Here is a 27,897-nt window from a genome sequence, read left to right on the forward strand (position 1 = left end):
GGGAGGGAGAGAAAGGAAGGGAGATGCAGAGAATAAAACTAAGAAGCCCTGAAGCACCCTAAGAAGTTCCCTCCTCCCCCTCCAAAGCAGAACTCCTTCCTCACACTCCTGACCCTTGTAGCTGTGTCCTTAATTCCAGTGGCGATTTCACCCTTTTGAGAAAGGTTCAGGCAGAAGTGAGATGGGCAAACAGCAGGCCAATATTAATGAAAGCAATGGTCATTTATTAATCACCTACTATGTGCCAGGTGTTAACATTCATGATTTCATCTCATCTTTGCAAACATTCTGTGCTATTTACAGATGAAAAAATGAGACTTAGAAATGAATTCACTTGTCCAGGATCACACGGCCCCAGTGAGTCAAGGGGCTCTGAGTGAAAGCCAGGTTTCCGGTTGGCAAAGCTCTTTTCTCTGGTCTGTGCCTCCTATCTGGGAGGGGTGAAAGGCAAAGCCATATTTGATCCATTATCCTAATTGGCGTCATAATCATGGCCAATATCTACTGATCATTTTCCATGATTCCAAACAAACACTATATATATAGAACATGAATACATATAATCTTTCCAAAAAACCCTATAATGCCTATTGTTCCCATTTTACAAAAGAGACAACTGAAGCATAGAGAGGTTAAGTAACATGCTCAAAGTCACACAGCTGAAATTTGGACCCAGAAACTGGATATTTCCGTTTATAAATGATGCTCTTAATACCACTGACTGAGGCCGGGCGCGGTGGCTCATGCCTGTAATCCCAGCGCTTTGGGAGGCCGAGGTGGGCAGATCATCTGAGGTCGAGAGTTCCAGACCAGCCTGGGCAACATGGTGAAACCCTGTCTCTACCAAAGAATACAAAAAATTAGCCTGGCATGGTGGCGAGTGCCTGTAGTCCCAGCTACTCAGAGAGGCTGAGGTGGGAGGATCGTTTGAACCTGGGGGCGGAGGTTGCAGTGAGCCGAGGTTGCGCCACTTCAGTCTGGGTGACAGAGTGAGACCCTGTCTCAGGAAAAAAAAAAAAAAAAAAAAAAAAAAAAGCAAAGACAAAAAATCACAATCTTATGCCTCCCAAAGACTGGAAAACAAGTGCTCACAAAATGTCAGCAGAGAAAAAGCTGCAAGATTGGGAATGGGCTGGGGGCAGGGATGAGGGTGTGTCACGCCTGGGTCTTGATTCTCTCTCCTTGCCCAGGTCCCCAGTCCACCTCCCTGTCCTCAGGGGCCATCGCTGGTATTGTCATCGGGATCCTGGCTGTCATTGCTCTGGCCACAGAAATGGTCTATTTTCTCTACATCAGAAATGCCAGACGGTAATACAGGGACACAGGGAGGGGAATGGGGGCGTGGCCAAGAGGAGGCGCGCCTACCGGGCTTGTTGCTGACCATGGTGCTGAGTAGTGTCTGGCACCTGGGGAATTCAGAGGGTTGCGGGCATTGTCCAAGAATGGACATAGGATATGGGCGGAACCTGTGGAGATGGGTAAGGACTAGAGGCACAGAACAATGAGGGCTTTGGGGTTTCAGGCCCTCAAGGAAAACAACAGATGACCCCATTCATGAGACTTCACAACCCACCCCTAAGGAGGAGCACCCTACAGAGCCCAGTTCCAGTAAGTGACTCTATGGCTGATGCCTGGGGCAGGGGTGAGGGTTGGGGAAGAGGCTGGTGCTGGGGGCTCCCAGCTCTGCCACCAGGTCACTGTATGATCAGGGCAAACCCTGTCTACTCTAAGCCTCTGCGTTCCCATCTGGAATATGGATGAGATTGGAGTCAAGCCCTCTGATGGGTTCTGCCTGTTCCAACAGTCATGGCAAAAGCAGGACATCATGCTGAAATTCTCTCCTTTCTCAATCTTAGAAAACATTGTTAATTGATTGTTGTACACAGAGCGAATCAATCACAACGCTCCTTCCTGTTGAATCCAAATCCAGTCTCATAACATATCTCAACATAGTGCCTCAAGTGCCCTCTACTGATGGGTTAGAGTTGACCAAAGACAAAATGATACATATTTGCCATCTCTGCATCTGGGGTTCTGGAAGGATAAGCCTTTTGATATGGAAGGTTTTCTAGAAACTGTTCAATCCAGCCCCAGAGAGGAAAACCAAGGCCATGAGGGAGGAAGGGCTAAACCCAGGCTACAGAGGACCCAGTGTCAAAACTGGGACTAAAACTTAGATTTCCCCCCCATCTGTGTCACCATACAGCCTTCCTAACCCAGAACCTGATTTCCAGGACATTCCCAAGACAGGCTCACTGGAAATGTGACAGGGATTCCTGGGAAGGAAGATTTCTGCACTTCCTTCCTGGGGACAGGGGTCCTGGAAAAACAGCCCCTTGTCCCATATCTCTTTCTGACTCCAGCTCCTGACTGAGATTCACTTTTCCTAGAAAGCCTGAGGCCTGAGTATTGCAACATGTCCCAGCTCCAGGGATGCAGCAGAGTTGAAAAGGTGAGTTATGCTGCAAAGGGATCTTCCTTGGTCCCCCGACCAGGCTGCTATAGTCCTACCTCTTAGGGTGGGAGCTGGCATGATCTCTTGAGAAAACCCAGTGCCAGGTCAAGTCTCTCTGCATCTCCTTCCCTGACTTCTCTGAGGATCTCAAGACCCTCCTGGGTTTTTTCATCTCTTCTCCTCGTCTTCTTACTCTTTGACATGATAATCCCTAGCTTTGAGGCCCCTGGAAGTCACAAGGGCTACAGCTGCCTCTGAGGCCAAAGCTATTTCTGAGAATCTCTTGGGGTAGCCCCTATTCCAAGCCCAATGACCTCTCTGCAACTTTGTTTTTCCCCAGATGCAACCACCAGACCCTCCAGAGAAGACCTATGAGGTACACTGCCCCTGCTGGGTTTGATTAAAGAATCTATAGAGGAAATACAATCTGAGTTTATATGTGACAATCCTGAGAGATCATCTTGTCTAAACCTTTCATTGAACATCACAGGGACAGGGATGGGAAGAGAGTAGCCTAGGGCCTCACAGGGAGCTGGGTCAGATGCCAAGACCCTGGATCCTCTTTTGTTCCTTCCACCCCAGGGCTAGGAATTGGATTGCCAATGAAGTGGTACTGGAACAGCATATGCTGGGGTGAAAAGGAGGCTGGGAGTAGGGGTTGCAGAGCCAGCAGGAAAAAGGAGAGTCCTGGGCCAGGGGCAGAGCCTGTATTCTAACTCTGCTTCCACCTCTGACTCTGTGCAAGAACCTGAACAGATTCCTTCCACTCTCTGGGTCTCTGAAGACTGTAAGTTGGTACATTCCTGGCAATCTGTGTTTGCGGGCCCTACCTGATTTCTCTGCTTACTTGCAGACGAAGCTGCCTTCAGAAAGCCCTGGAGGCAATTCTTTCAGCCCCTGGAAGCCACCACCCAAAGCTCTGATGCCCCCACTCAGATTGCTCTCCACTCAGCCAAAGAGTAACATGGAGTCAGTCTATAAGGTATGTTTATGCCACATTGAGTCTTTGGGCAGGTGGAAATCTGTCACCAATTTGCTTTTTCTTCCCTACTAAAGAGTCTGTAGGATGAACTATGAAAAACAATTCCCTTTAAAAAATCTCAATTCCATCCTATCCATTTCCATCTTGTCATTTTCTACTTAGTTTTACTTCATTCCTTTCCAGTGCACTCCATTTAATTGCATTCCATGTTTCACTCCATCCATTTCCTTTCGATCCATTTAGCTTTATTCAGCTTCTGTATTTCTGTATCACTTCACTCTGCCATTTTCTTTCCATTCCACTCTATTTCCGCCCATCCCATCTCTTCCCGTTCACTCTACTCCATTCCATGCCTTTTCTTTTCTCTCCTTCCTTCCTTTTCGTCTTCCTTTTTCTTTCCCTTTCTTTCTTTCTCTTTCTTTCCCCCTCCCCTCCTCTCCCTCCCTCTCTTCCTTCTTCTATTTTTTGAGACAGGGTCTTCCTCCATCATCCAGGCTGGAGTGCAGTGGCTCAATCTCTGATCACTGCAACCTTCACCTTCCAGTTCAAGGGATTCTCCTACTTCAGCCTACCAAGTAGCTGGAACTACAGGCATCAGCCATCACGCCCAGCTAATTTTTGTATTTTTTGGTAGAGACAGGGTTTCACTATGTTGGCCAGGCTGTTCTCAAACTCCTGACCTCAACTGATCTGCCCACCTTGGCCTCCCAAAGTGCTGGGATTACAGGAGTGAAGCCACCGGGCCTGGTTCATTCCATGCCTTTTCATTCCATCCCACTCAACTCTGTTTGATCCCATTACACTCCTTTCCATCTCTTATTTCATTCCTTTTCGTTCTTTTCCATTTCTATTACTTTTATCCATTTTTTCTTTTAATTCCTTTCAATTCATTTATTTTACATTCCATTATACTCTATTTTATTCCAGCTTCTCAATTTCCATCCCACCATTTTATTTAATTTCCATTCTTATTTTTCCCATCCCATTGCATTCCTCTTATTTCCATCCACATATTTAATCCATTTTATCCATTCTATTTCCTACCTCTCCATTCCTTCCTAGTCAATGTCCCTATTTACATTCATTTCCATTTGATTGGTTTTCATTTCATTCCACCGCATGCCAGCTTTTATTGTTTCTTTTCCATTCACTTTTTTTCCCATTTCCTTTTTTCTTTTTCATTCACTTTTTCTCCATCCCTTCCCCTTTCATTCAGTTCTATTTCACTGTTTTCCATTCCCTTCTCTCTGTGGTCTTCATTTCCTTTTCCTTTTCATTTCCTTCCAATCCATTTCACTCTATTCTATTCCACTCAATCCTACTCCATGTTTTTTCACTTCCATCCTCTCCCTTCATGCCTTTTATGGCACTTCATTCCCTTGTCTTTATTACTTGTCTTTTCAAGCTTCCCATTTAAGTTCTTTTCAAGTCATTCCATCTCACTCCTTTCCAGTCTTTTGCATTTCCTAATCTTCATGACATTGATTTTAGTTTCATTATTTTGTATTCCATTCCACCTCTTTTCTGTTTTCAAAAATTGTTTATTTTTATTCTTTAATGTTATACTTTCCCTCTACTATATTACTTTTCTGTCATTTCCTTTCCACTTCTTTCCCCTCATTACCTTATTTTATTACTCTCCTTCCCACTCCATTTTATTTTATTTATTTCCACTACAATTTTCCTTTCCATTCAATTTTTTTCCCTTGCATTTCTTTGGAAATCATGCCATTTTATTTCACTCCATTCTCTGTCTTTAATTTTTATTGTATTCCTTTTTGTTCTACTCAATTTCCCTCCATTCCATTTATGCCTTTGCCATCTCTTTCAGTTGTATTCCTAAACAGTCTATTCCTTTTCATTCATTTCCTTTCCTTTGCAAGCTTTCATTTCATTCATATTTACTTCCCCACATTTTTCCCATGGGAGATTTAAAGCAGTTTATGCACAACACTACAAAATGATGTTAAGTTAGAAACAGAAATCACAATAAAAATGTTTTTAACAATAGCAAGAAGTCAAGATATGGGTAAAAACTAAAAATATATGCAAGGCTTACATGATATCTGCCCCTATATCTCTTATGTGTTTCTAAGCTTCCTGGTAACAATAAAACAGAGAGGTATGATTAGTTACATCATTCAAAAAGAAGAAAACTGGGCCAGGCACGAATGCATGTAATCTCAGCATTCTGGGAGGTAGAGATGGGCAGATCACTCAAGGTCAGGAGTTTGAGACCAGCCTGGCCAACATGGTAAAACCCCGTCTCTACTAAAAATGCAAAATTTAGCTGGGCATGGTGGCAGGCACCTGTAATCCCAGGTACTCAGGAGGCTAAGGCAGGAAAATCACTTGAATGTAGAAGGTAGAGGTTGCAGTGAGCTTAGATTGAGCCACTGCACTCCATCCTGGGCAATGGAGTAAGACCCTGTCTCAAAAAGAAAAAAAAGAAAAGAGAAATGAGAAAAGGAAAGGAAAGGAGGAAGGAAGGAAGGAAGGAAGGAAGGAAGGAAGGAAGGAAGGAGAAAAAGAAAAAGAAAGAAAGAAAAGAGAAGAGAAGAGAAAGAGAAGAGAAGAGAAGAGAGGGAGAGAAAAAGGAAGAAAGGAAGGGAGGAAGGGGGGGAGAGAAAGGAGGAGGTGGAGGAGGAGGAGGAGGAGGAGGAGGAGGAGGAGGAGGAGGAGGAGGAGGAAATGACTATTAGTTCATCCAGGCATAAGCAAAGATTCCCAAAACAAGTTCAGAGCAATCAGGTGATAGCTCCATAGTTCTAAGGACTAGTAGAATTACTTTAGAGAATTCAAGTGATCACAACCCTGTCATCAGGACTAGCCAGATTACCCCATTTCCAAGAATGGACTTTAAATAATTCTATATTCTGAGCAAGTCTGTGACCAGTCAGAGTTTATCCAGAGAAGTAATAAGAGAGAGGCCAGAACAGGGGCTGAAATCCATGTCCTACTGACAGAGTGAGTTTAGAAAAGAAAAAGTTTAGGGACAGAGGACTCCAATATTTTAGTGTCTAACAGGCTTTGGGTAGCAGGATAAATGGGTTCCTTGTTGTTCCAGAGGGCAGATAAATTACCATGGAGGATAAGTAAGGGAAGGGTAGATTTTAGCCTAACAGATGAACTATTCTTGAAAAATCTGAATATCTTATATACCTTTTAATTTTTTTGAGACAAGGTATTGCTCTTTCGCCCAGGTTGTGTGCAGTAGTGCCATCATGGCCAATGGCAGCCTCAGATTCCTGGGCTCAAGCAATCATCCCACCTTGGCCTTCCAGAGCGTTGGGATTACAGATATGAGCCACTGCACCTGGCTGAATGTCTCATACAGTAATATCTTAGTCAAGAATTTTTAATGTTAAGAAAGTTAAACCTTTGGAATGTAGTTCAAATGGGGGTTAATTGAGAGAACACTGAGAGATTTCAGATAACTCAATTTCAGAAATTACTCCTGGGCTTCTTGGGGACTCGAATGCTATCAAGAAGCTGTTTCTCTCTTATTATAAAGTTTCTCATTTTCACATCTATGAATTCATTTCATTCTTCTCAATCCAGATTGAATTCCTATGTAAGTCTCCTGATCATTGCTTCTTTATAACTTCAGATTACATATAATATCTTCTGCTGCCCTTTAAGCATTTCTAGGTTAAATTCTCCATAGGAGAATCAAGTTGGTTCAGGCTATGGTATGGAACACATTTAGGTTGGTCAGCTCTCTAATCAGCTTTGAACTGATAAAAACTTAGCCACCTAGTCCCTCTCTTCACCAGTATCTGGGTAGGGGAGCCATGTTTGTTCCCTATTATTAGTAGGGCAAAAGGTCTTCCCAGAAATCCCACCCAGTAAGCTTCCTCTTATATCTCATTAGCCAGAATAAGGTTATATGGTGCTCCTTGTTGCAACAGAAGCTGAGAAAGTGACATATTAACATTCCCAGTCTCTTCAGTAGAAACAAGCAAGGGAAGTGGTGTGGGGAAGAGCATTAGGTAAGTTAACTCAGTCTCTGCTACATTACAGAGGGATTAAAAGGAGCAAGCCACGCAAACAGTATGGAGGGATACATTACAAGTTGAAAGGCATCAGGAAGAAAGGCCCTGTAGTGGGTGTAGGGTTGTCAGTTGCTGTGTAATGAATTACCACAGACTTTGCAGCTTAAAACATTAATTTATTATCTCACAGTTTCTGTGGGTCAGGAGTTCAGGCATTGCTTAGACAGGTCTTCCGCAAGGCTATATAATCAAGATGTCAGTCAAAGCTCAGGTCTCATTTGAGGCTCAACTGGTGATGGATTTACTTCCAAGCTCACATGGTTATTAGCAGCATTCAGTTCCTTGCAGACTGTCATAATGAGAGCCTCAGTTTCTTAATGACAGCTGGAGGTCATCCTCAGTTTTGCCATGTGGCCCCTTCCATAGGCAGTGCACAACATTGCATCTTGCTTCTTCAAAGCCAAGACAGAAGTCATAAACTTATGTAATAGCATCACATACATGCAATCACGTCTATCTTGCCACCTTTGCCATATTCTGTTGATTAGACGCAAGTCACAGGTCTTGCCCTCAAGGGGAAGAGATTACATAAGGGAATGAATACCTGGAGAGAGGGATTATGAGGAACATTTTAGAGTCTGTTTACCACAATGGGGAAGTAGATGGGTCATACCAGGAACAGAGAGGTACCAGTGTGACTAAAGTGTGATGAGAAGGGAGGATCTTTGGAATTTCCAAAGAAAGGAAAGTGCCAGGCTGTTTGGTACCCAGACTATAGTGAGTAGACTGGGAGGGTCCACCCAGCAAATGGAGCTCACATTTTCTTTTTGTTTAACAGGAGCTTGTGAATCCAGAGCCCAACACTTACGCCCAAATCAATCCCTTGGTCTAATGGAAGCAGAGATCTTTTCTCCAGGAGTCCTAGAGAAACCACGCTTGGTCATATATTTAATGACATTTATTAAGTGTATATTATAACATAGTCATTCTTTGTCATCTCTGTAGACCTTGTAGATGTTCTACTGCAATGGGTTGGTCAGGCCCTGGCTCCCACAGAGTCTTAGATTTTTTTTTTTTTTTTTTTTCCAAAAAAATAGTAACAGGGTAAAAATGACAGCGTTCAGATCTAGAATTCGAGGGCCAAGGTTTGAGACTCATCAGCTTAGGATACCATAGTCGTAGGTTGAGGATGAGCAAACACCATTGGTGGACACTGACTCCAGGGAGAAGAGTGAGTCTGAGTCAGCCAGAGAGGAGCAGAGACAAAGACAGGAGTCAAAGAAGTGTCTTTTTAAATCATGGTAGAGAATAAAGATAAGGAGCCCTTAAGAAATTAAGACCTCTTAAGAACAGGAGAAAACACGTAGTAAAGTGAGGGACTGAGGCTCCTGAGGAGAGGTAGGCATGAAATGCTTAGAATCCTGAGAAGTGCAGGGGTGGAGAGAGTCAGAATGAGATTTTCTGAAGGTAAAGAAAGTGAGGAGACAAAGATATCTCCATGGTTTCTTGCCAGGGCAACTGGATGATTGGCAGGTCACTTTCTAAGCAACTTTGGGATAAGGAGAGAAATTAAGAATTTGTTTCATGTCAAGAATTTAGACATCTCAAGAATCAGCTGGAGAATCAAGTAGGCAATTGTTCATAAAAGTCTAGATGGCTGATGGCTAGAGATACACATTTGAGAGCTGTCATTGGGATTTAAAGTTCTAGGGCTGGATGAATTCCTCTGTTAGGGAAGTCCCCAAGACCACCTCATGCTCAATGATTTTCTAGAAGAATTCACAGGACCCGATTGCTATACTCATGATTATAGTTTATTACAGCAAAAGATGAAGAATAAAATCAGCAAAAGGAAAGGGTTCATGGGGTGAAGTCTGAAGGATACCCCTGCACAAGCTTCCAAGTGTTCTCTTTCAGCGGAGAACTGTAAGAAATAAATTGCCCTTTTAAAACAAATTACCCAGATTTAGATATTGTTATAGGCAACAGAAAGTTCTGTTTACTTATTTATAATGAAGGGCAATTTATTTCTTACAGTTATGGAGGCTTGGAAGTCAAGGTCAAGGGGTGGCATCTGGTCAGAGCCTTCTTGCTGGTGGGACTCTCTGTAGAGTCCTGAAGTGGTGCAGGGAATCACCTGCCAAGGGGACTGAGTGTGCTAACATGTTAGCTCAGGTTTCTCTTCCTTTTGTTATGAAGCTACCAGTTCCACTCCCATGATAACCCATTAATCCATTAGTCCATGAATGGATTAATCCATTCATGAGGGCAAAGCCCTCCTGAGACAATCACCTCTTAAAAGCCCCCATCTCTCAATATTGCCACATAGAGGATTATGTTTCAACATGAGTTTTGGAGGAGACAAATATTCAAACCACAGCACATGAAAAATCCCCCAGCAATGATGTATGACAACATGTGTGAAGCATTGCCATCAAGGGAAGGTCACCTAAACCTGGGTGTCCACAGTTTTTGTAGAGGGTCAGCCACTGAAGTTACAGACTCCTAGAAGCAAAGTAGATGTTCCCCCATAAATCACATTATTAGTATAAACCATCTGGACACACTGGTACAGCAAGGCTCAAGCCTCAGGCACGGAAAAGTACTCTTACCAGATAAAATGTTATGAGAGATCAGTTCCCAGAGCTGCCCAAAGGCTAGTCAGGAAAACAGGACTTTCATGGGAACTTACAGGGTTTGAGCAACCTAGGCCTGTAATGTCAACCCCAAGGAGAGTGGATGAAAATAAGGCAAAGGAACAGACTGCCACCTGATTCCTGGGTCCCTCCAATATTTACAGGAGCGATCAAGCAAAGGAGACAGAAAAGGACTGATAACGCAGAGAAAGAACCAACATAGTAAACTCCTGGAAACAAAGAAAGAGTTTTCAGAATGGGTCGTTGCTATCTTTGGAGATGAATGGCTATGATGATGATGATAATGTTAATTGAGATTTTAAAAATTAATCATTAGATGTGATACAAGAGACCAGAGTTATAATCTGAAGGGTCACACTAAGTAGCACCAGAGACACCTGCCTATTTGAACCCTGGGAACTTTCCTCTTCCCTGCCAAGGAATGTCCCTCTCCCCTGACATCCTAGAGACAGATCATGCCCTTCTACCCTCTAGTGACTCTTATTTTTGTCTTCCGGTATTTAAATAGATTCATAACCTTCTTGCTCTTCACTGTATCTTGAGCCCTTACCCAATTCCTGGCCAATAAACAGGACCTTAATATGGAACTTTGGTCTCAGCTCTTCCCCAGAGAGTTGATAGATAAATCTTTAGGTTAGATGGGCATCTTTCTAGAATGTTCCTGAGTGGTAATTCTTTTTTTTTTTTTTTCCGAGACACAATCTGACTTTGTTGCTGAGGCTGGAGTGCAGCAGCATAATCTCAGTTCACAGCAACCTCTGTCTCCGGGGCTTAAGCGATCCTTCCTGCCTCAGCCTCCTGAGTAGCTGGAACTACAGGCTTGTGCCACCACGGCCAGCTAATTTTTACATTTTTTGTAGAGATAGGGTTTCGCCATGTTGCCCAGGCTAGTCTTGAACTCCTGGGCTCAAATGACCCTCCTGCATTGGCTTCCCAAAGTGCTGGGATTATAGGCAAGAGCCACTGCCCGGAAGTGGTAACTCTTCTAAAGTCCCTGTAACATTCAGGTTAAGTCAGGATGTATGGGTTCCTGGAAGTAAACATTACCACCTTGTTCATTTTGAAAGCAAAAAAAAAAGACCAAACAGAAGACAGATAGACAAAGTCAGTTTTAAATTACATAGTACTTATGTTGTATTTTCTGAATATCTTTTTTTTTTTGAGATGGAGTCTTACTCTGTTGCCCAGGCTGGAGTGCAGTGGGGCAATCTTGGCTCACTGCAGCCTCTGCCTCTCAGGGTCTAGTGATTCTCCTACCTCAGACTCTCAAGTAGCTGGGATTACAGGTGGCACACCACCATGTCTGGCTAATTTTTGTATTTTTTTTTTAGTAGAGACAGGGTTTCACCATGTTGCCCAGGCTGGTCTCAAACTCCTGACCTCGTGATCTGTCCGCCTTGGCCTTCCAAAGTGCTGGGATTACAGGTGTGAGCCACTATACCCAGCCCATTTTCTGAATATCTTAAAAAATTAACACAAAAATACGTGAAGTGAAAAAAGGAAGATGAGCTAAGACTCAAACCATCCCATTGTTATTTTGTCATATTTGTATTTGCAGATCAATCTGCAAGATTTTATATCTTTACAACACAGCTAGCAACATAGCATTTCTATTTGTCCATTTTCTCTCTCTTAGTAAGGTTTTGAGGGTTTCTTCAGATGACTTTTATCTATCTTACTAAATTGATTTATAAGGCTTTTTCTTGCTTTTTTGTGAATAAATATGAACTTTTTCTGTCTTGTTTGCAAACTTAGTATTGCTTGCATGTAGAGGAAAGATACTGATGTGTAGACAAGGGGCAGCCTAAGGTAAAAGTTAAGAGCATGGACTAGAGTTCAACTTCTTGGTCTCAAATCCCAACTCTATCCTAACAATACACTCTAGGGTAAGTTACTTATCTCTGGGCTTCAGTTTCATCTTCTGTAAAATGTAAACAACAGTCTCATCTCACAAGAGTTGTGGTGAGGACTACATGAGTAAATATATATATAGATGTCTCTTACAAGACTGCTTAGCACAGAGTTTCACATGAAGGTTTGTTATTATTAGCATAGAGTGTTACATAAATGTTTATTATTACTTGTTTCACATTTAATTACTTTTAAACTCTCCTTGATGTTAATTGCTTTTAGTTAACTCTCTAAGGTCTGCTAATAACATCTGCTAATAATTTTGTATTCTTTGTACCTAATAGTTATATATCTATTTTGTATTGAAGTTTCCTTTTTAAAACCAGTTCTTCAATGAGAATGCATGAACATAGGGAGGGGAACATCACACACCAGGGCCTGCTCGGGGGTGGGGAGCTAGGGGAGGGATAGCATTAGGAGAAATACCTAATGTAGATGACAGGATGATGGGCGCAGCAAACCACCATGGCACGTGTATATCTATATACAACAAACCTGCATGTTCTGCACATGTATCCCAGAACTTAAAGTATAATAATAATAACTTTAAAAACCAGTTCTTGTTAGACATATGCTGAAATGTAGCATTTCATAGACAAAATTAAATAATATGTAGAATTTGCTTCAAAATCACTGGGAGATGAGGCGAGGGGAAAGCACAACATAGGTGGAAAGCACAATATAGATGAAACAAGACTGAGTGAAAATATTTAAGTCAGATGACAGAGGTCATGGGGGTTCATTAATTGAGTCCCTACTTTTGTTATGAATTTTAAAAAATAAACAGTAAAAAAAAATAAACTACCTACTTCGATTTAGAAACCAATGTCACATTTAACCCTCAAACTTTAGAGATATGCCCATTAAAAGAACACAAACAAGAATGCCTCTTTTACTAATATTGTTTTGGAAATGGCAGCCAATATAATCCAACACGAAAGAGAATGTCTAGTCTAAAATACTGGTAAGGAAAAGATGAAATTGTAGATAACTGTCTCAATAGAAAAGCCAAGAGAATCTACTGGAGTATAAGAATTAACAACATTGCATTAGGTTAACCAGATACAAAACAAATACTTTAGGCTGGGTGCAGTGGCTCATACCTGTCATCCCTGCACTTTGGGAGGCCGAGGCCGGCAGATCTCAAGGTCAGGAGTTTGAGACCAGCCTGGCCAACACAGTGAAACCCCGTCTCTACTAAAAATACAAAAATTAGCCAGGCATGGTGGCACGCGCCTGTAGTCCCAGCTACTCGGAAGGCTGAGGCAGGAGAATCGCTTGAACCGGTAAGGTGGAGGTTGTGGTGAGCCAAGATCACGCCACTGCACTCCAGCCTGGGCAACAGAGTGAGACTCTGTCTCAAAAACAAAACAAAACAAAAAAGAAACTAGGGGATAGAGATTACATTTCAAATAGCAATAATTCATTGTTGTTAAAAGTCGGAATTTACGTGAGGAAAACTACAGGAGTGCTTTGACAAACATTTTTAAAAACTAAAATATTATGTATTTTCACACAGCAGGGCTCCAATTTCCAGCTACCTCCCGGGTGAGTTGAAAATAACATCATAATTACTTAATAGGGTGATTGGGCTGGGTAATGAGATATTAAAGTGTTTAATACAGAGATGGGAACCTTTATTTAGTCAAAACAGATTGAGTATCTATTATGTGCCAGGTCTCTTTATTTTAGGTGTTGAGGATGCAGCAGTGATCAACATCGATAGAAATGCTTTTCCTTATGGAACTGACATTGTAGTGGTGAAGGCAGACAGTAGACCAAATAAATACTTACAATACATAGTGTGCTAGATAGCGAAAAGTTATATAGAGAAAAAATAAAAGATGAAGTGGGAGGCACGACATTGCTTGCAGGTTCACAACAGGTGGTTCATTCACAATGGGCAATGCCTCATGAGAAGGTGATATTCCACTAATGACCAGACGGTGAGAGCCAAATGAATCCCTCAGGAGAGGCTGCCAGGTAGTGCAAATAAAATGTTTCTTTATATTTTACTATTAAACGTAAAAACATAGATTCCTGAAGGGTTCGGTAGACGCTCCCTCAACTGTAAAATAGGGATGTCGCAAATGTCTAACAGGTTTCTCCCAAGACTAGAGGAGACAGTGGGTCGCGCGCAGCATCTGACGGGGGCACCCAAGAAGGGTACCCGCCATTTCTATTGGATTCCGACGTCACGTCAGAGCGACTTCCCACCCGTCGCTGCACTGGCCTAGGCCACCCGGTCCTGTTGCTGGTCTTAGGGCGTCCCCCACGACCTGCACAAGCACAGTCACGACGCCCCACCAGGCCTCGGACGCTGACGTCCGCTTACCTTCTGCCTCTGTCCTCCGCCTCACTTCCCCCGAAGAGCCTGAATATCTCCCACTCACCGCCAGCGCCGCCGAGGCTTCAGGGAATTGTAGTTCCGAGGCTTCAGGGAATTGTAGTTCCGGCGCGCCGAACCCAAATGCACTTCCGGGTTCGGCCACAGCGCAGGCATTGTTCCGCGCGCCGACGCTCGCAGCTGCTGAGCAGTTAGGCCCTTCGGGATTAACCCCCAGCGGCCTTGCGGATGCTGACTAGGGGAGGGGACCAAACAAGCTTAATTCGAGTCGACCGTATTGCAGAATCGGGGCCAGGGTTTGCTTAACCCGAGTTCGTCCTGCCGCAGAGACGGCCAGGCACTGAGGCGGTGACAGGCCCAGACTGTGCCGCGGACCAGGGCACGCTCGGTAGGGGCACGGGGCAGCTCCTGGTGTCCGATGCGCGCATGCGCAGGGTCTAGGCGCGAAGCTGGAAGCGGTGGTGAGTGTAGCGGGGAGACCTGGTCTCTGTGCGGGTGGCGCTTTAGCCTGAGGTAACCGAGGTTGATGGAATTACTGAGACAGCTCTACATTCTGCGACTGTCCTCTGTGTGCATGCGCGGGTGCTTGGTCAGGTGGTGCTCTTGTCTGGGGCCTAAGGATACCCAGGTTGGTGAAAAATAGGGCATATGCATTGATGTAAGGGGGCATCCTGAGAACTCCCCTCCTTCAATGCCGGCCATATTTAGTGGAGGTCCTGAGGATGTCCGGGTTGATGAAGTACTCCATTGCAGATTGTGGTTTCTGGAGAAGAGGGGCTGTGCCACTGTACCTTTAATCTTGAGCAAGCGTTTGAGTAGGAAGCAAAAGGTGGTAGATGAGATTCTGAGCAGGTGGCTCTGGGCCCCTGGAGCAGACAGCGCGCTTCTCGAAGTTCTAGGGGCGCTGTGGCTGGTGGAGAGACCAGGTTGGAGTTGCAGATTCTTGTCCTAGAAGAGGCAGTATTGCTATTGCTTGTGAACCCTTGGTGGGAGTCACCCATGGGCAGCAAACTCCCAGGCTGAAGGACGGTATCAGCGCCTAGAAACAGGTTCTGGGCAGAAGGCACCCTGTACGTCCTGGGGGTGTCTGAATGGAAAACAGAAACTTGATCTGATAGTAGGAACCTATGTAGGGTAGTGCAGAGCCCTAGGACATTCAAGATGGCAGACTCTGGGTTGGAGATACAGAGTCAGAGTCCAGGAAGGACAGAGCTGCAACAGCTGCCATCAAATTGGTAGCTGAGAGAAAGCTGTATACTGCCAGCATCCTTATGAAGCAGATGTTCTTGAGACCTTTACTTGGGCTACCCTACTTGCAGGCACAAGAATGTGCAGATTAATAGAGGGACAGAGTCTGTGCTGCAGGTTTGGTCCTGGAAAGAGCTGTCTGCACGACACCCAGGCCCTCCTGTTTGGGCAAGAGAAGGCCAAAAGGCCCAGTTCCCATGGAGCTGCTGTATCATGGGCTTGAGAACCCTCACCCTAGCAAGTGCCCAAGTCCTGAGGCTGATTGTGGAGCCGTATGCTCAAGCTACTGTTTAGTTGTTCTGGCTGCAGGCAAATAGTGGGGCAGGTGACCCCAGAACCCACACAGAGGCTATGGTTGCCTGAGATGTCCCAGGATGGGTGAGGGATGTAGATTCTTGTCTCAGGAGCAGGGTGTGCCCCCAGACTGGCAGAGGATCCAGGTCCTGGATGCAAATTGTGAGCGTGAACCTGCTCTGTGGCTGTGTCAGTGGGAGGAGGGAGCCTAGGTGGATAGCCCATGTGCAGTGGCTGTAGAATAGAGGCCTGGGGGCCCCAGTTTGAATCTGGTCTTAGGAGGCATGGGGCTACTCCAGCTGCACTCTGCACATGTGCTGGCACTTGGGCAGACTGGGGAGACATGGGCAGTCTTAGGACCCTGGTTCTGCCTGAGGATGCTTAGGTGTGTGAAGGAAGCAGCTGCAGAGGGGCGGGACTGTGTCAGGCACTCCTTGTGCACACACACAGGCGTTTGGTTGGGAAACAGGAGGCTGGAGATGAGTTTTAGACAGAGGCAGCTGGGGTCTTTGTGTGGTTGGAACACTGATCACAGCCTGGTGGTGCCCAGGTTGACAGGATCTTCCTGAGCCACATGTGCCCAGGAAGGTGTTTGGCCAGGAATCTGGGCAGGGGCTCAAGCGGGGCTGTGGAGGAAAGTGTGTAAACAGTTTGGGTGCAGGTTCAGGAAACAGCTGCATTGTGAGCCTACACTGTGCTGCGTGAGTGAGAATATGGTGGAAGCAGAGGAGAGAGTAAGAAGGAGAGATAGGGTGCAAGGAGTGGGGTGCCTAAGGTGGGATTTGCTAGGGGCTGCTCTAGTCTCAGACCCCAGAAAACCTAGTTGGTACAGAGGCATCTGAGCTTCTTAGACACATGTTTAGAGCCTGGGTAGGGCTGCTTTTGTCTGGCTTATGTTGGTGTCTGTTGGAGGCCCCTAGTCCTATGCAGGCCCTGTTGTAGTTTCAGGCCTGAGGATGCCCAAGCTGGTAGAGGGACTGGTTTAGAGCTACAAATTCAGGGCCTGGGAGGGTATTAGGGTAGAAATCTGGCTGATGCTGTTGGAGTAGGAGCCAGTGGACCCCAGAATGGTGGAGGAAACAGGATGTGGGTACAGCTGAGCTCTGTGCATATGCTTGGCTATTTGAGCAGGAAGTGGGTGGCCCTCTGTGCTGGGTTGCTGGAGGGACAGGCCTGGCTGTTGGAAGGGTAGGATCAGTCTTAGTTGCTGAATCAGTTCCTGGGAGCAGTGGAGCTGTGTCACCAGCTTCATGCAGTTAGGCAGTGAGTATGATTCTGGCCCTAGGAAGAAGTGCTGATTTGGAGCTGTAGATTGAGGTTGGTAGGGGTAGGATGGGGTGAACACCAAGGGGTCTTTGATATGTCTGATATTTGTGGGGAATCCCAGGGCCCAGTGGAATAAGAGAGTGATGGATTGGTGCTGCAGACTTTGGTGGTAGGCAGGAGGCCATGTTTGGGCATAAGCTGAGCTTATAGGTGGGGATGGTCCAGGGATCCAAGATAGTGGAGGAACCAGAAGCTTGGCCTGGGAGGGGGACTGAGGGACTCTCAGTTTATGCACAAATATTTGGGCAGGAAGTTGGCAGGAACCTCTAGAAGTGCATTTGCTATGGAATGCATCCTGCATTCTGTGAGCAGGGGCTAATGGGGATGGGGGCTGCAGCAGACCTGACAGACTGGCATCTTCATGCTGTACCTGGGACTTCTCTCAGTGCAGCTCAGGACCTCAGCACCCTGCTGTGCCTGGAGGAGAGCATGGAAGAGCAGGATGAGAAGCCTCCAGAGCCCCCGAAGGCCTGTGCACAGGTGAGTGGAGCCACCTTTCCCAGAGGGACCCAGAGCTTGCTCCCACATAAGCCCTGCAGCCTGACCCTCTGGGCTTGGGAGGCTATGGCCCTCCTGACTCTCTTTGCAGCCTTTTAGGGGGTTTGGGGCCCTCATGGCCATCAGGCTTTAACACTTACACACTTATAATTTATGAATCTTCCTGGTAGTTGCCTCGCCTTTTTAGTCCACGTAACTCTTTCTGGGAGGAATTTGGTATCCTAAATCAAAAGCCCTTAGAATGCTGATTCCCCTTTGGCCAGCAATTCACAGCTTTGTTTGAGAATGAACAATTGGAAATATACTAAATGTGCAATGCAAGAGGATAGCTGAATGAATTATGGTAAGACCATGAAATGGAATACACTGTAGCCATTGAAACTGATATGATAATGCAAATTTAATGACAGAAAAAGTTATTTATTACCTTTGTTAAGTAAATAGCACTTAGAAATCATCACCTTTTAAAAAGGGATATAGTTTTTGTGTATATAGAAAATACATTGGAAGACTATAAATATACCAAACTGTTAACAAACATTATCTGGAGTTACTTTATAAGTGACTTTGTTTTATCATTCATTTATCTGTATTTTCTTTTTTTGGAGACAGGTCTTGCTCTGTTGTCCAGGCTGGAGTGCAGTGACACAATCCTAGCTCACTGTAGCCTCAAACTCCTGGGCTCAAGCCGTCTTCCTGCCTCAGCCTCCTGAGTAGCTGGGACTACAGGTAGGCACCACTAAGCCTGGCTAATATTTTTTGTGTGTGTATTTTTAAAATTTTTTGTAGAGACGATATCTCACTATGTTTGCCAGGCTGGTCTTAAACTTCTGGTCTCAAGCCATTCTCTCACCTCAGCCTCCCAAAGAGCTAGGATTACAGATATGAGCTACCACACCTGGCCTGTATTTTCACATTTTTGTACAGTGCATTTTAAGATAAAAATATTAACAACTGGCCAAGCACAGTGGTTCACGCCTATAATCCCAGCACTTTGGGAGGTTGAGGTGGGAGGATTGCTTGAGGCCGGGAGTACAGGACCAGCCTGGGCAACATAATGAGACCCTGTCTCTACAGAAAATTTTAGAAATTAGCCAGCATAGTGGTGCCCATCTGTAGTCCCAGATACTTGAGGGGGTGAGGTGGGAGGATTGCCTGAGCCCAGGAGGTCTAGGATGTAGTGAGCTATGATTGTGCAACTGCACTCAAGCCTGGACAACAGAGTAAGATTCTGTCTCTAAAAAAAAAAAGAAAGTTAACAATTTAGAACATTTCCTACCGCAAATATTCTTTGAAAATGCTGAATTTCTTAAAACTGTTAAATTAGGGCTTTTCCTTTCTCTTCCTGAAGAATTCAGCCCTGAAGCCATGAGGTGGGGCAGTGCGAGGTAGGCACCTGCAGTTGTTAGGGCTGCCTGCTGTGAAGAGAGTGTCCACATGCAGGGTGTCAGTGACCAAGTAGGGTGAGGAGAGCATCTGCACAGGATGACATCCCCGCACAGTCAGAGCCCTAGTGGAGTGAAGAAGTCGCTTGTGTACCTGGGGGAGCCCAATGTGGGTGTCAGAGCCCAAGTGGGTGAGGCCCGTCTCCATATCTGGGGATCTAGTGTGGGATGATGGGGTCAGAGCAGGTGAGCAGGGCATCCAGAGAGGGGGTGCCCCACGGGGGACAATTGGAGCCCAAGTGCAGCAAGCAGGTGTCCATGGTAGATGGGGTGTTGGAGCCAGAGCAGGATAAGATGTACACCTGTGTTGGGGGTGGGGTGTAGCCTGGTGTGGCATGTCAGAGCATGAGCATGTTGAGGGCATCATGCATGAGAGTGGCCTGCAGGGGTGTCAGAGCCCAGCAGCATGTGGAGGGCACCCACATAGTGGGGCGGCCTGATGAGGGCTGTTCAGGTCCAAGTGGCAGAGTGAATCTGAGAGTTGAGGCAGTCTAGCCTGGGGAGTCAAAGCCTAAGCAGAGTGAGGAGTGCCCCTGGGCAGAGGGTGGCCTAGTGTAGGGTGGCAGAGCCCAGGGAGTCTGGGGAAAGCATCTATGGGGAGAGGGCATGGTTGTGGAAATGAGAGAGGAGCTACCTACAGGCGGATAGATCAGATAATAAATGTATAATAAGGGACTGGAGCCAGGTGTCTTGCCATCAAATCAGGGAGGTACAGATATGGCAAGAAAGAACATTTGAGTGGACTCTGGTGTGCAGTGGGAATTGGAGGTTTTAATGTGGGCTCATGGTTTTCAGTACACATTAACCTAGGAATATATAGAGATGTGTGCCTGTATCTCTGTGCGTATGTATACATACAGATTCCCTGTCTGTCCATGGAGGGCTGGGAGCAGTGACGTCCCAGTACCACTATGCACACCTAGTGTCCAGACTTCACCTTCTAAATATGCTGTGGGTTTTATGGGTTTGTTAATGGCTCTTTAGTGTTAAATTTTTTGCTGTTAAAAATAACATTGATATAAATGTTTTGTATGTGATTCCTTGTACACGTGCAGTTGTTTTAGAAGGAGTTAAGCAAATATATGAGTTTACACATATATCTTTATCAAAACTACAGGTGAAATATATGGGTTTTTGTTATTTTGTTGTTGTTTTTTAAGAGACAGGGTCTCACTCTGTTACCTAGTCTGGAGTACATGGCACACCAACATAGATCACTGCAGCCTAGAATTCCTAGACTCAAGTGACCCTCCCACCTCAGCCTCCTGAGTAGCTGGGACTGCAGGTGCACACCACTATGCCCAGCTGATTTTTTTGTTTTTTATTTTTTGTAGAGACAGGGTCTCACTGTGTTGCTCAGGCTGGTCTCGAACTCCTGGGATCGAGCCATCCTCCCACCTTGGCTTCCCAAAGTGCCGAGATTACAGGGTGAGCCACAGTGCCTGGCTGGTAAAATGTGTTTAGATGTGGCCATTGGTGTTCTAATTTAATTGAGGGAGTAGGTGTTTTCTGGGAATCATAATGGTCCTTTTGCCATTTTCTTTTTTGTGAACTGAATTAGAAGTCCATTCAATATATTACTTGCATCACATATTTAATGACTGCCTAACTAGGCCCTTTACAAAGCACTGGGAAGAAAGACGAGGCAGGGAACACTGCCCTGCACAAGTTACTTCTCACATCCAGAAATGTGCTACTTATATTTTCCAAGGCTACATAGGAAAAGCAAAAACGTCCTGTTTCTTGTATTAGTTATCTGTTATTACATACCCCAAAACTTTGCAGCTTAAAATGGCCAATGTTTATTTTGTCATACAAATTCTGAAGGTCAGGAATCCCAGTCGGCTTAACTGGTTGTTTCTGGTGCTCAGGGTCACTGATGAGGTTGCAGGCAAGTTGTTTTCTGGGGCTGCTGCCTTCTGAAGGCTTGACTAGGTGGGAGGATATTGTGGCACACTTAGATGGCTGTTGGCAAGAGGTGCTCTACACCACATAGGCCTCCCTCCAGGTCTAGTCACAGCATAACAGTGGATTTCTGCCAGAGCAAATGATCGAGAGAGAGAGAGTGAGAGCAGGAGATAGCAAGAGCATGTAGTTGCATACAATCAAGGTGAAGCCACAGTGTCTTTTATCATCTGATTTCAGAAGTGATACATCATCACTTCTTCGATATTCTGTTGGTCACACAGACCCAACTTGGTACCATTGGGCTAGGATTGCACAAAGGCATGAATACTAGGAAGTAAGGGTCTTTGGGAGCCACCTCAGAGTCTGGCTACCATTCCTCTCAACTCTGAATGTTCTCTAGTTAATTTTAATTATTATCAAAAGATGAACAAGTACTTGATTTGGACCTGAAGGATATTAGAACCCTGGAAGGGAGAGAAAAATCAAGGGAACCCAAGTCTTTGCTTTGAATGACGGCCATGAGTTCAGTGAGCCAATCTAGGAAGGAACCATCTGGATATTGGGACATCACCTTAGAGATTTTAGTGGCTCATACGCGGAGAAGTAGCTGGTCCAGGGAAGGCCTTGAGCCAACTTTGAGCTCTACCTGCCTTCAGTGGCTGAGACCAAAACTGCTGCCAAGTAGGTGGTAGAATCTCACCATCCACTGTCATTCTCAACTTTCAAAGCTGTGCAGGTTGTTGGTGGCCCTAGGTGGATGGTCTGTTTTCTGTATTTGAGGACAGTGAGAATTGTTCATGGATGATAATGTGGGGCAGGAGAGGGAATTTTCTTGTGCATAAGAACTAAAGGGTCCTCTTGTCAGGATGATCTCAAAAAATGAGGCAGGGGAACCTTCTTTCCAGTGCTGTAGTTTGTAGAGGTTAGTTTTATGCTTTCTAGATTTGGTGATTAAGAAACCTCAGGGCCTCCCACATGGGCCCCTATGGATGCCACATCCCTTGAGCTGAAATGTGAGCTCCACCTTCCATCTCCCTGGGCAGGAAGAGATGGAAACACACCAAGAAGTTGTCTGCTTGTGTGACGCTTGTGTTTTCTAAATGTCCTCACAAATATAGAGGGTTTCCTGCCAGGACACCCCAAAGCAAAGCTCGGAGAATTGAGTCCAGTAATACTTCTGTGATTTGATTAGAAACTTCATTTTATTGCTTCAAGAATGCCTCATATTAGGAAAGGTATATTTGGTCATCTCTGTTTATAGGTGAGCAAATATTCATAGCCCTAGGTCTGATTTACCACTCTCTCACTTTGAAGTGGACAGGTCACTCCACAATAGTTCTGCTTCTCTCTTTTCCCCTGCTTTGGGTCCCATGGGGTCCCACCTGTGTTAAAGAAGGAACAATTATTATCTCCTGCCCACAACCCTTTTCTGTCTGGAAGTCAACATTCTGATTCCTGTTCCCATTTTGTAAAGTCTGCAAAGAAAAAGGGAAATGCTCCTTTATGATAAAGGTGACTGTTGAACAAGAGGGTAATTTTAAAATGCTCCAGAGCATACAGAAAGTAGAGTAAAGGTTTTAAATTTTGTTCCTATGTCCCAAATGCTGTATGTGTCTCTAGTCTTGTCAAATTCAGAGAACTTTTATTGTGCTCCTACTCAATTCTGAGTACTCAATACTCAATACAAAGATAAAAAAAATATACAGTGCTTTATAATATAGAATTCAGGATCCGGGGGGAGGTATATAGAAATGGAAGTAATATGAAGAGAATAATTTTACTGGTATAGTAAAGGGCCAGCAAAGTTACAAAGTCCTGAGAGAAAAAGAGATGAGGCTTTCTGCTATCTGGGAACACTTCATGGAGGAGGTGGCATTTGACCTGGGCCTTGGGTGATTAGACAGACTTTGGTAAGACAATGGAAAGCAGAAGAGTTTGTGTCAGGCAATCAATGGACTTAAATGAGCTTAATAAACTTTATTACCATTAATTTCTACATTGGTGCAATAGAGATATTACTCTTTTCTTCAAAATGTGTTTAGGCCGGGTACAGTGGCTCACACCTATAATCCCAGCACTTTGGGAGGCTAAGGTGCAAGGATCACTTGAGGCCAGGAGTTCAAGACCAGCCTGGGCAACATAGTGAGATTCCCACTTCTACAAAAAATAAAAACAGAAAAATTAGCCAGCTGGGCCAGGCGTGGTGGCTCACACCTGTAATCCCAGCATTTTGGGAGGCTGAGGTAGGCGGATCACGAGGTCAGGAGATCGAGACCATCTTGGCCAATATGGTGAAACCCCATCTCTACTAAAAATACAAAAATTAGCTGGGCATGGTGGCACGCACCTATAGTCCCATCTACTCAGGAGGCTGAGGCAGAAGAATCACTTGAACCCAGGAGGTGAGGTTGTGATGAGCTGAGATTGCGCCACTGCACTCTAGCCTGGTGACAGAGCGAGACTCCATCTCGAAAAAAAGAAAATTAGCCAGCTGTGGTGGCATGCATCTGTAGTCCCAGCTGTTTGGGAGGGTGAGGCAGTAGATAGCTTGAGCCCAGGAGTTCAAGACTATAGTAGGCTATGGTGGTGCCACTGTACTCCAGCCTGGGTGACAGAATGAGACCCTATCTCTTAAAAAAAAAAAGTTTAGATGATTTTGTGAGATGGAAATTCTGTGTTGAAGTATTCTATGTATTACTGAAAATACTAGGCAAGTGATAGATTATATTGACATTATATGAGCGAAACTAAGGAAGCTAAGATGTAAATTCAGGAGATATTCCTAAAATGGTCAGTAATTTAAAGTGAGTAGAACCTAGGGGAAGAGTCAGGGTATGTGGGTGTGCATGCATTCATGGGCTCACATTTGTTTGTCACAAGCTTATTTCTGAGCATTTAGTTTGTAAGAGTAAGTTGGGAGCAGGTTCTGGAGGCTGACACTTTGAATTTTCTGAGAAGAAAAGGTACCCAACAGAGGTTTACTCTAACCAGGGGAGGGGCTTGAGTTCAGCTATGCTTTAGTGCCTCCAGGGACCCCAGGGACCAATGCAAAGGTATAGGTAGCACATTCCATGCCCCTTCTAGTGGCTGTTTTATAGTCAGCATACATTTATTAAGACCCTACTATGTGCCAGTAGTGATCTAAGTGTGGTGGAACCATGGTAAACAGTTCTGACAAGACCTCAGCTCTTAAGAAATTCAGTCTATTGGAAGAGTTAAATAAAAAACCAAAGATACAAGAATATATGTGATGTGAAGATAGGAAAGCAGGGTAAAGTGATATAGTTGTCTGCTGGGGTCGGGGCAAGGAAGGACATTTCCTCCAGAGTCTACTTTGAGGAAAGATGAGCTTTATTTTGTTTTCTTGTGAAAACTTTTAAACAAAAAGGTGCTGAAAACAGTTTTCATTCAAGAAGAAGTGCAATCATATTCTCCAAGTAAACAAACAGATGGAGAAACATTCCATGCTCATGGTTAGGAAGAATCAATATCATGAAAATGACCATACTGCCCAAAGTAATTTATAGATTCAACGCTATCACCATCAAGCTACCAGTGACCTTCTTCACAGATCTGGAAAAAAACTGCCTTAAACTTCATATGGAACCAAAAGAGAGCCTGCATAGCCAAGTCAATTCTAAGCAAAAAGAACAAAGCTGGAGGCATCACGCTACCTGATTTCAAACTATACTACAAGGCTACAGTAGTCAAAACAGCATGGTACTGGTACCAAAACAGAGATATAGACCAATGGAACAGAACAGAGGCCTCAGAGGCAATGCCACACATCTACAACCATCTGATCTTTGACAAACCTGAGAAAAACCAGCAATGGGGAAAGGATTCCCTGTTTAATAAATGATGTTGGGAAAACTGGCTAGCCACATGCAGAAAGCAGAAACTGGACCCCTTCTTGACACCTTACACTAAAATGAACTCCAGATGGATTAAAGACTTAAACATAAGACCTAACACCATAAAAATCCTAGAAGAAAACTTAATTCTTTTGGGAACATCTTTCCAGATTTTTCTGTACATATTTATATTTCATAGAAATCTATTGATCTTCTGTATACTGTTCTTATTTTTTCACTCAGCAATATACTATAGACATGTTTCTATTATGTGTATCAGTACGTGCAAATTTATTTCTTCTTCTCTTGGCTGCTAAATAGTATGCAGTCATCTGAATAAAGCATAATTTATTTGACCAAGCACTTCTTAGTGGGCATTTAATCTCCCTTCCCATGTTGCTATGATAATGTAACTTGCTAATGAGATTTCTTGTACATGCATCCCAGTGTACTTCATGTTATTTCCTAAGGATAGGTACTTACAAGTAGGCTAATGGATGTTACATTACACTTTAAAAAAATTGCCTTTAAAAAAACTAAAACAAAAATATACATAAAAATAGAATAAACTCTGCACTTGAATTAATAATATTGTACCAAAATTTCAATTTCCTGGTTTTGACAGTGTACTGTGGTTATATATGATATTACCAGGGAAAGATTAGTGTGGCTTTATTTTTGCCATTTCTTGTGAATCTTTAAGAATTTTCAAATAAAGCATTATTTGTAAATACAAATATTTAATATATAGCAAATACAGGGTGATTGTATCAACTTATACTTTTTCTAAGAATATATGAAGCTCTTGGCCAGTGGGTTGCCAGAGCTGGAGTCATTAGCATCAGACTAATGACTGTGACTGTCAGAGAAACATCCTGTATGGTCAGGATGTTGATTACATACAGGGAATGAGCAAATAAGTAAATATAAAGAGGAAAATGGGAGCTAGAGAAAGAAGGTATACATAAAGAAAGGAGAAAGTTTAGATAGAATAAGATGTGTTATTGAATTGTAGTTGGAGGTATCCATGTGAATTTACGATCTTTAATATATACAGATATAGAAATAGGTGTTTGATTTTGACGTAAAGAGGTGAGCATCTGGTTTGTATATTCACAGCAGTTTCTTCATGGTTGCACGTGCATTTTTCTTTGTCCATTTTTCTGTCGAGACTACCTTTTACTGTTTTGGAAGAAGTCTTAATAGTATAGATTCTTATTGATAATGCCTTTATTAGTGGTACTTTTTGCTAAATTTTTTTTTTTTTTTTTTTTTTTTTTTTTTTTACAGAGTCTTGCTCTGTTGCCTAGGCTGGAGTGCAGTGGCATGATCTCAGCTCACTGCAACCTCTGCCTCCTGTGTTCAAGCGATTCTCCTGCCTCAGCCTCCCAAGTAGCTGAGACTACAGGAGCGTGCCACCATGCCCAGCTAGTTTTTTAATTTTTAGTAGAGACAGGGTTTTATCATGTTGGCCAGGCTGGTCTCAAACTGCTGGTCTCAAGTGATCTGCCTGCCTCAGCCTCCCAAAGTGTTGGGGTGAGCCACCACACCCGGCCTGCTAAACATCTTAAAAAATTAATTTGTTGATCCTTTTCTTTATGATTTTGGCATTGGTCATGCTGTATTCCATTTTATTTGCTTATAATTTTGTGACCCAGGAAATTTGTCACAGCCTGCCAGACAGTTCTTTGCTCTTTAGTGTCTTTAATGCACTCATTCTGCTGCATTTAGCTGCAACTGGGCTGGCCCAGAAGTCCCACAAAGACCTCACATCCAGTTCTCTGTGGGCCTTGGTGCTCCTCCAGTTATCTCCTTTCTCTCTCCACATGGTTAGCTGAGCTTACCAATGGGAGGAAGGAGTAGAAGTATGGTGGGGAGCATGTGTTAAAACAGGTGGTATGTCAAATCCTAGCCCACTCACAGGAGGAGATTTGAGATGCCACTTAGCTCCCTGATTATTTTACTTTTTCTCATCTGTTTTGCCTTCTCAGGATTCTCTCCTTCCTCAAGAGATTATCATCAAAGTCGAGGGAGAAGACACTGAGTCACTGACCATCCCATCTCAAGTAAGTTGGACAAGCCTCTGCCTTTACATTGAGAAATGTGCATGGCTGGGAAGTGAATAGAAAGAGAGGAAATGGAGGTAAGAGTAGACAACTTTTTCAAGGATTTTGGTTATTGTGTGAAAGGCAGAAGAAAGTAAGAACTTCAAGGACTTTTGAGATTGAGGGGCTTCTTTTTTTAAGGGATTGAAAAGATTCAACTCAGTTTAAGTAAATACAGGAGGGAGTTAGTGGAGGAAAAAAAGTTAATGATCAGGAGATAAGAGAAACTGTAAAGCAAAGTCTTTGGTTAGCACTAGAGAAATTAATTCAGAGCATCTTGAATAAACTTGCTCTCTATGAGGAGAAGGATTTATATAGGAACAGTGAGGTTGAGGGAATTATTTGAAAGCTTCATTTTTGTTTACTGTGAAAAATCAGATGAGCATGATGATGGGAATTTGGAATGGAGAGATATATGATAAGGGTAGAGAAGGCTTAAAATAACAATTTTGGATTATGAGAGAAAACAGGCTTCTCCAGTAGGTGTAATAGGTTTGCTGGTCAATCTGAAAGGTTCATTCAGAGATAGTGGCCATTAATTTATAATACTCTGTCCTGCTGCTTTTGTGCATTTTTTCCTGCAGTGTCATTTTGTAGCCCACTTTCCACAGAACTTGACATTCAAGTTCATTTAGTTTTTTTTGTTTTTTTTTTTTTTTGTTTTTTTTTTTTGAGACGGAGTCTCGCTCTTGTTACCCAGGCTGGAGTGCAATGGCGCGATCTCGGCTCACTGCAACCTCCGTCTCCTGGGTTCAGGCAATTCTCCTGCCTCAGCCTTCGAGTAGCTGGGATTACAGGCATGCGCCACCATGCCCAGCTAATTTTTTGTAGACGGGGTTTCACCATGTTGACCAGGATGGTCTCGATCTCTT

General features: G+C 44.0%; 2 protein-coding genes and 1 long non-coding RNA gene across 9 annotated transcripts in view; 2 read left to right on the top strand and 1 right to left on the bottom strand.

Annotated features, from left to right (window-relative positions):
• Nucleotides 1–8,411, top strand: part of CEACAM20 (CEA cell adhesion molecule 20) — a 22,418-nt gene extending 14,007 nt beyond the window's left edge. For 2 of the 4 annotated variants that reach the window (XM_032262728.1, XM_032262726.1), the window contains exons 7-12: nt 1,191–1,308; nt 1,523–1,608; nt 2,391–2,452; nt 2,796–2,831; nt 3,309–3,437; nt 8,271–8,411. In XM_032262728.1, coding sequence (XP_032118619.1) covers nt 1,191–1,308; nt 1,523–1,608; nt 2,391–2,452; nt 2,796–2,831; nt 3,309–3,437; nt 8,271–8,324 — 485 coding nt within the window. In that variant the 3' untranslated portion in view covers nt 8,325–8,411. The remainder of the gene's footprint in view (nt 1–1,190; nt 1,309–1,522; nt 1,609–2,390; nt 2,453–2,795; nt 2,832–3,308; nt 3,438–8,270) is intronic. The other 2 variants (XM_032262729.1, XM_032262727.1) reach the window with 1 other exon arrangement.
• On the bottom strand, nt 7,588–14,467 carry LOC116539634. The gene is made up of 2 exons (XR_004264131.1): nt 14,336–14,467; nt 7,588–8,036 (listed from the first exon to the last, which is right to left on the bottom strand). It is a non-coding gene; the product is annotated as an uncharacterized LOC116539634 (long non-coding RNA).
• Nucleotides 14,468–14,497: 30 nt separating this feature from the next.
• The window catches only part of ZNF180 (zinc finger protein 180), a 21,517-nt gene continuing 8,117 nt past the window's right edge, over nt 14,498–27,897 (top strand). For 2 of the 4 annotated variants that reach the window (XM_032262722.1, XM_032262723.1), the window contains exons 1-3: nt 14,498–14,808; nt 17,607–17,695; nt 26,912–26,986. In XM_032262722.1, the coding sequence (XP_032118613.1) occupies nt 14,766–14,808; nt 17,607–17,695; nt 26,912–26,986 (207 nt within the window). In that variant the 5' untranslated portion in view covers nt 14,498–14,765. Of the gene's footprint in view, nt 14,976–17,601; nt 17,696–26,911; nt 26,987–27,897 lie in introns of all 4 variants that reach the window. The other 2 variants (XM_032262724.1, XM_032262725.1) reach the window with 2 other exon arrangements.

This window comes from Sapajus apella, unplaced genomic scaffold (genome assembly GCF_009761245.1).
Source record: "Sapajus apella isolate SASKATOON/1434 unplaced genomic scaffold, GSC_monkey_1.0 scaffold130, whole genome shotgun sequence".
NCBI classification, from domain to species: domain Eukaryota; kingdom Metazoa; phylum Chordata; class Mammalia; order Primates; family Cebidae; genus Sapajus; species Sapajus apella.